At 36.9% G+C, this 7,584-nt stretch overlaps 2 protein-coding genes across 2 annotated transcripts; both read right to left on the reverse strand.

Moving 5' to 3' along the window:
* Positions 1-51: 51 nt before the first annotated feature.
* On the reverse strand, positions 52-4,862 carry LOC111607931 (E3 ubiquitin-protein ligase UBR1-like). Its single transcript, XM_023330108.1, has 7 exons — positions 4,794-4,862; positions 4,601-4,709; positions 4,465-4,521; positions 3,129-3,206; positions 2,885-3,055; positions 2,695-2,796; positions 52-1,003 (listed from the first exon to the last, which is right to left on the reverse strand). The coding sequence occupies exons 2-7, from the start codon at positions 4,690-4,692 to the stop codon at positions 862-864; spliced, it is 642 nt and encodes a 213-aa protein (XP_023185876.1). The 5' UTR covers positions 4,693-4,709; positions 4,794-4,862; the 3' UTR covers positions 52-861.
* Positions 4,863-4,875: 13 nt separating this feature from the next.
* Positions 4,876-7,554, reverse strand: LOC111607929 (E3 ubiquitin-protein ligase UBR1-like). The gene is made up of 5 exons (XM_023330106.1): positions 7,447-7,554; positions 6,476-6,543; positions 5,717-5,864; positions 5,062-5,149; positions 4,876-4,933 (listed from the first exon to the last, which is right to left on the reverse strand). The coding sequence occupies exons 1-5, from the start codon at positions 7,454-7,456 to the stop codon at positions 4,876-4,878; spliced, it is 372 nt and encodes a 123-aa protein (XP_023185874.1). The 5' UTR covers positions 7,457-7,554.
* Between the last annotated feature and the right edge of the window lie 30 nt (positions 7,555-7,584).

Here is a 7,584-nt window from a genome sequence, read left to right on the forward strand (position 1 = left end):
GCTAGTTTTTGATTTTCTTTTAACTTGTATTGAATGTATGAAGAAAAAGAGTTCAGCTTGCATCTCTCTTTATTTCAACAGCAGGAAGTCATGTGGTACAGTCAAACAAAACAGAAAATATATATTCACATAGAATATATATATAATAAATTGTACATTTCTTACATTCTTTATTACTTTTCATGTAAAGAGCTTTAACATGACTAAAGAGAAACGGGGTTAAGTGTCTCATAACAGTTCCTTCCATATATTGTAATTATACCATGCTTACTTTTTGGCTTACTGTTGGTTTAAATGAAATGATTTCATGATGGAAATTTTTTTAAGAAACTTACATTTTTCTAGAGTTTCTGAAGGATTTAAACTAATACATGTGGGAGGTTTCATTATTATTTAAGAGAGAATGTGAAAGTAAGTTACACAGGAGGTTTTCTATACAGGAGTGAAGATGAGAGCAAATAGGTCCATATTTTATCTATACACAGAGGAGGGGAAAATCGATTTAAATAGGATTTATAACCATATTTAAACCCTTCAACGTCAAATGTTTTCAACACAGAGAAAATCAAATATATGAACTAAAAACGATGTTTTTAAGAAGGTTTTGAGTTTATCTGAAACAAAAAAACCAAAACGTCACTCCAAGTGAAACTCATCCGCACCGCAAAACAGACTGAATCAAGGCGACTTAGGTTACATCTTCATCACCGCTCCGGAACGGGTCAGGCCTCTTCTGACAGGAAGGCTTTAAATACCTGCATGAGTGTGTGTGTGTGTGTGTGTGTGTGTGTGTGTGTGTGTGTGTGTGTGTGTGTGTGTGTGAGAACGGGGAGATGCGGCGGCGGCGGGTCGGGGAAGCGCTCAGACCAGCTGCCACTCGAAGGCGAACATGACGTTGACGACCTCCAGGCTGCGGGCGATCTCCTCCAGGATGCAGTGCTGCTGCCACAGCTGGTTCAGCTTCCTGTAGCGCTCGGGGCAGAGGTGCAGAGGGTTGCCCCGCCTGGAAAACAAAACATTTCCACTCGCAACAAGGCCTGTCGCAATAAATGATGAATTAAAACAAGCTCAATTTCATCATTCGTTTGTTTTGCCTCGGTTTCTGACAAAACTGAACAATTTTGTTTACAGACTCCATGATTAAATTTGTATTTTGTTTATTTATTTTGGATATTTTAAAATGTTTGGTTTGGTTTTTGACAATATGTTGACAATTATTTTAATTGATCCCTTTATTCAATTCATCATAATTAATCGTTTCAGTCCTAATCTGCATTAAAGCAACAAACTCTGGGATGTATAGAGTTTAAATATTTAAAGTATTAAAATAAAATATCTGTGGATTTCCAGCCTGTATTTTGTTTTCCACTGCATGAATAATTGTTCTATAAATCTGTTTATCTAACATTTAGCCGCCAACATGGCGTCCATCAAATATTCCTCCAACCAACTCTGGATCTGTTTGTCTATTTTCTACCATCTGTAGAAATTATTAGACTTGTCACAATAATCAATTAAATGATAAATTAAAACAAACTCAATTTCCATTTGCATGATTTATTGTTTTTCTCTTTTCTACCAAAAACTGGATGATAAAACTCTTCAGTCTCAACTAACCCAACAATTTTTATTTTCAGACTTCATAAATTATTTTGTTTTCCTTATTCTAATGGACATGATTAGTTAATTGATTGGAACTAATTTTAATGTAATGAACCATTAATTGACAATTAATTGTAAGTTGATTTATTGTTGTATAATTTAAAACCCCCTGTGTATTTTATTTGTAGTTTACTAATAATGTAAGTAAAAATATAACTTATTTCTGCAGGTACATCAGACTTATCCAACAAAGATACGAGGGGAAACATTTTATGTCTTCTTTTTTTCAAAGATATTTTTGCTGACTTTCATGAAAACAGCCTGAATTTACAAGGGAATATTTACTAAAAAGATTATTTTTGTTCTTCTTAGTTCCTGAATTTAGTCTAAAAAGGACTAAACAAAAGAAAAAAAAAATTCTAAGAACAAAAACACTCCAACAGAAAATATTTCTGATCGATTTATCTCACATTCAGTTCATTCGACCCATCAGCGATCAATGATCATGATATTTTATGCTTGTCCACCAGATGGCGCTGTTTCCCCACCAATTCAAATCAAACAGCAACATTTACCACTTCTACGGTTTTCAACAGATGATGCCTGGATCTATAAACATTAATTATTATTAATATATTATAAATATGACTTCATTCTCCCATTTCAATCATTTTTGTACAACTTTATTCCAGAAATATAACCTTATATTATTATTACTTTATTCTTTTAATATGAGTTTACTCTCATTATTACATTATTTACATATTATTGTACGATTTTATTGTAATTACTATTGTAATTACTACTTTCTTTTTTATTACTTTGACTTTTTCTCGTAATGCTATGACTATTTTTGAAATATTGTGACTTCATTCCATTTCAACAATTTTCTTACAACTGTTCTCGAAAAATGGGTTTATTCTCATATTATTACATTATTTACATATTTAGACTATTGTACAACTTAATTCTCGTAGTATGATTTCATTGTCATAATTTTATTTATTTTCTCAAACGGTCCTAATACTGCGTCATACAAAACAGTGTTAAAAGTAGAAATGATGCATCTGCAGGAGGTAACGTCCATCTTACCCAAGGTGAGGGTCAGTTTCTCCATAGTCGTCCAGGTACGGAGCGGGGTAAGTGCTGCCTCGCGTCTTACTGGCCATCAGGACAATTTCACACTCTCTGATTCTGTAACGAGCCACATCTCATTTACTTACAGCCCAGAGCTTCAACAAGCGTCGGCGAGCGATAAATAAGAGTTTAGGGATGAACTGACCTGAGGAACATTCCCACTCCGGCTCCACAGGTGGCAGCGTGGGCCGTGCACGCCCCCACGTCCTCCCCGTCCAGCTGACTGAGGCAGCAGGAACTCTGCGAGCAAAGCATGGCGCCGCAGACCAGGCACAGCGTCGGGTGCTTCCTCTCGTCCACCGTGGACTTCGGACACCTGAGGGACCAGAACCAGCAGGTGAGAGGAGTCGGACCGAGACGAAGCGAACGGAGACGACGGGGTTCCTTACTGAAAGTGGCTGGCTTTGTTCAGGAGAGCGCTGTAATCCTCTGGAAGATCGATCAACCGATTCCTTCTCCTCGGATATCTGAGGAACGAGCAAGATCACCAATTTATTTCAGGACGTTTTTTCCCGTCGTTCACATTTAAGACCTTTTTGAATTAAATTTAACACCAATTTCTCCACAGAAACTTACAAACTTAGTCTAACCAACTGACGATAAATTTTGTACTCCGGCCTTTACAGAAGCAAAAAAAGATAGCTAGCTCGCTAGTTAGCAGGATACGTTAGCAGTGAGTCAGAACGCAATGAAGATCTTTGTAAAACTCAACCTTTGTCTGACAGAAAAGTCCTCAGAGGAAAATAGTACATAGTCCATACGACTAAATAGGCCTTCCAAGACAAAGTTAGTCAGATGTACTTAGATACTTCGAAGTAGTTAGCAGTAATTACAATGAACTGCTTCGAGTTACAGAACGAAATAAAGATGTCATATAAAATGTGTATATATATATAAATTACATTATTAAGTAATCCTACCAAAATTTAAGTCCTATGATTAACGTATTTACAGCTAATTAACTTTTTATTATTTAAAGATTTTAAGGCTTTAGTTTTAGATATGTGAATTTAAGACTTTTTAAGGACAGAAAAGCTTCTGTAGGTTTCACCAATTCAGACTTAAGACTTTTTAAGATCATTATTAATAATCTCCAAAGAAATGTACAAACGTCGTCGAGCCAATTGTGGATGAATTTTCACTTTGACGCAACAAAAGCTAGCTAGCTAGTTAGCAAGGTTATGTTAGCAGTAAGTCAGAACTCAATGACGTGATTCTGCACGTGACTCCCTTATTTTGCTAAAAAGTTACTCGTAAGTTATTTTTTGTCTTATTTCAAGTGTAACAAGACGCTTGCACTAAAAACTAGACCAAAACTACTTTGTAAGATTTTGTGTTTTTGCAGTGCATCACATGGGTAAGCAACAAATGTGGCAAAGATGAACGTTGTCCAGCCAATTGTCGATAATTTAAACTTACCAATGATAGATGCAAAAAAGCTAGCTAGCAAGGGTTTATTAGCAGCTAGTTAGCGGTAGCCCTCAACCGACTCGAGTCACGGAACGTAATGAAGATCTCTGCATGCGACTCTAACCTTTGTTTCCCACGAGAAAAGTAAAATGCATAGAAAATCCGAGATTAAACAGTTCTGTCACAACAAAATTTAAGACCTGTGCTTAACGTATTTATAGCTAACTTACATATTTTCTAGTTAATTTAAGACGTTTAAGGTTTTAATTTTAGATCCAGGAATTTAAGACTTTTTAAGCATGAGTTAACGCCAACCTGATGGTCTGGGTTTTCCCTTGCAGGGCTTTGGTGATAGAGGGGCTCCCACACCACCTGGGTAATAAAACATGAAGTTAGAAAACTCTCCATTTAGCTAGCGCCTGCTTCAAGCTGCAGCAGCATTTCCACTCACCTTTGAAGCATAGGAGAAACTGCGTCTCTGTAGTCCTGGAAGAGCTGAAATACATTGAAAGGTAGAGCCAAGTAGCTACACAGCGCCTCCATCTGACCTGGAGAGGAAACTACAACACAAAGCATTGACCTTAATTTGAAAGGTTTCACAAATTTTAGCTCAATTTGATGCCAAAACCGGGAGTTTGACTCACCAGGAGCGCTAAAAAGCTCCTCTGGAGGATGAACTCCAGTAAGGCAGTTAAAAAACAGAGCAGCACTTCGAAGGAGAAAGGTTCAATTCCCGCCTTCACCCCTTTGAGCCACGGAGCCACCAGATGAATCTGGAACCAGCCTGAAACAAAGTAGCAGCTGTTACCACCAAGCATAGAAAAAATAAGACCTAATACGTGGATTTGACATTAAAAATGAAACTATTATCTGTGTTTTTGCAGATAATAAAGTTAAATAAAAGAAGACAACCTTCCAGTGTGTAGCAACACTGTTGTGTATAACTCTGCTGCTAATCTTGCTTCCTCTGTCTCCTCTCCATCGCCTGCAGCTGGAGAATCTGGAAAAAAAAACAACATTATAGATTTCAGATCCAGTTCAACTTCCTGGTTATTTTCAAATCTGTTTCCCTCCAATTTGGCTGTTGGCTTGAAGGAATCCATAGAAGTGAAGTCAGGGATCAATATTGGATAGAAGTGAAACTAAGATAGAGCTGGGCAACATGGCTTAGAAATAAAAGCTCAAATTTTTCCAATTTTAATTTCTCTTTTGCTTATTTTCTTTTCCAAGACAGAAAATTACAGAAAATATTTTCAAAAAGTGGCTTTTATTTAAAATCAATCTGTAAAGGTTTCGGGATGATGTGACAGTTCTCTTAAATGCTCTTAAAAATGAGGAAGACAGGCAAACATTCAAGTCTGGCACGTGTCAGAAAATAGCAACAAGAAACCTGATAAACCTGCTCATATTTACAGTCTGAAGAGAACAAAATCAAAAGTTTAAGACAACTGGAACTGCGATGAACGAGGATGAACCCACTGAGCAGAATGAAAAGGAAAGCTAAACGATAGTAAATCTTCTGTGTGACACATTTCAACTGAACCAGTTGTCTGTGTAGTTCTGATACCTGTAGAGGTCAGCAGGACCTGCAGGATGTGAGCCATGGTGACCAGGTGAAAGATGTACATGTTGTTGAAGGCGGAGCTAACGGCAGACGGCTGCAAGTCGATTCCTTCCTCCTGGTACAGAGAAGGAATCGACAACACCAACCCCACCTGACGGAAACAAAGGAGGTTAAAACACTTAAAGGGGAACTATTATGCTTAAATGAACAAGCTAGCATAAGGACCATAGGCTAAGCTACAACTGGCCAACTCAACATTTACACTCATGTGAAAACGGCTGCAAACAGATGAACAATTACACAACCGCACATCGTTGAAAAGCATAAGTAGAGCCCCCTGCACAACCAACCAACCAAAAAACAAGTGGTTTCTGGATGGCAAGTTAACAACAAATCACTTTGTCTTTTCCAGCAGCCATTGTAACAGCGCAGTAAAACCAGTTGACGAAACGTGCTCAGCCTGGGTTGCTAAGGGTAACAGCGAATGTGATTTAACAATTGGGTGGTTTTTGAAATGACTCGTTTTAAAAAACACACAAAAAAAACAATAACTTATTGGCAAAAACATCCGGGTGGTTTTAGAAGTGGTTGAGACCAAAATGGAAATACAAAATGTGAATTTTGTGTAATAGTTCCCCTTTAAGACACCTGAAAGGAGGCCAAAACTAAAATCAACCTCAATTCTGAATGCTTATTATACACACGTGAATTTTAAAAGTAGATAAAACAGGGTGAAAGCTGCTCCGTTGAAGGGTCGCCTACCAAGAGATGGAAGAAGTCCACATCCAGAATAGAAGGCGTGTTCTTCCTGCTCAGAACCGGCAGCAACACTGAGGAGAGACGCCACGGCTTTGATTACAGGAGCCACTGAATAAACACTGTAAGGAAATGAGTTTCTCTCCGCCCTCAGCAACACTAAATGGTCTATTTAGACAATATTTAAGGGAACACATTAAAATAAAACATTTCCTTCTCATAAATGACATATGTTAACAATCCTATGAGCTGCACAAAAACCCAATATGTGTCCGCAACAGTTTATTGTGCAGTCTAAAACACGTTTTTGCAACTAATTTGATTCTTACAGATTATTAAACAGATACAAATTTTTTTAGGCGAATAACTCTCCACCACCTAGCATTACTAGGTTATTTAATATGAACATAGAGCTGCAGAGTAATCAATTGATCATTAACTTGAGTATACAATCTCAAAAAAGCCCATTTATGAAAGAACAAACTTTACAAAAATATATACATTTAGCATTAGATTGAAATGTCTGAAAAATGTTTTCTACCCAGAATTCCTCAATTACCAGTTAGAGCTTCAACCCATTTCCAATTCTGTAAAAATGACCTTTTTGCAATCCAATTATTAATCAGTTAATCTAGAAAATGATCGGTAGATTAGCCCTGCACTGTGTTGAGTTTTGTACATTTTGTAATGTTTTTAATTTATGCATCTGTTTAATACAAATGATAAATAAGGCACAAAAGGAATACTGTTATGAATTTTAGGAAACAAATTATTTTATTTAAAAAAAAATGTATTGTTTATTTGTACCACTTCTAATATAAGGCAAAAAGTATTTAAATAAAAGTCTGCCAATTTTTATACAATTAATCCATTAAGCATAAAAATAATCAATAGTTGCAGCCCCATATGATTGTTTTTGTTTTTCATTTCTGTAATCTGCCCTTCAAAGTGCTTAAAGGTGAGTTTTCTGTTCATACCTCCCATCATGTCTGCAAAGTGCCTCTGGATTACTCCCTGGGAGCTCTTCAGTCTCTGCGACGCTGCAAACTGAACAATCGCCTTCAGTCCTGCAATCTAAACGCAAACACAGAAACTTCGCGTCATATTCCCAGAAT

Source organism: Xiphophorus maculatus, unplaced genomic scaffold, assembly GCF_002775205.1.
Source record: "Xiphophorus maculatus strain JP 163 A unplaced genomic scaffold, X_maculatus-5.0-male Unplaced_Scaffold_BN000193F, whole genome shotgun sequence".
Lineage (NCBI taxonomy): Eukaryota > Metazoa > Chordata > Actinopteri > Cyprinodontiformes > Poeciliidae > Xiphophorus > Xiphophorus maculatus.

What these genes read in the sequence shown, in the direction of transcription:
- LOC111607931 (XM_023330108.1), bottom strand. Translation starts at nt 4,692, where the DNA reads ATGGAGGCGCTGTGTAGCTACTTGGCTCTACCTTTCAATGTATTTCAG. An exon ending in GGGAAAACCCAGACCATCAG is followed by an intron (nt 3,207 to 4,464) that starts GTTGGCGTTAAC and finishes CTCGTTCCTCAG; the next exon opens with ATATCCGAGGAGAAGGAATC. An exon ending in GGAGTGGGAATGTTCCTCAG is followed by an intron (nt 2,797 to 2,884) that starts GTCAGTTCATCC and finishes GGCTCGTTACAG; the next exon opens with AATCAGAGAGTGTGAAATTG.
- LOC111607929 (XM_023330106.1), bottom strand. An exon ending in TGGACTTCTTCCATCTCTTG is followed by an intron (nt 5,865 to 6,475) that starts GTAGGCGACCCT and finishes TGTTTCCGTCAG; the next exon opens with GTGGGGTTGGTGTTGTCGAT. An exon ending in GGTCCTGCTGACCTCTACAG is followed by an intron (nt 5,150 to 5,716) that starts GTATCAGAACTA and finishes TTTTTTTTCCAG; the next exon opens with ATTCTCCAGCTGCAGGCGAT.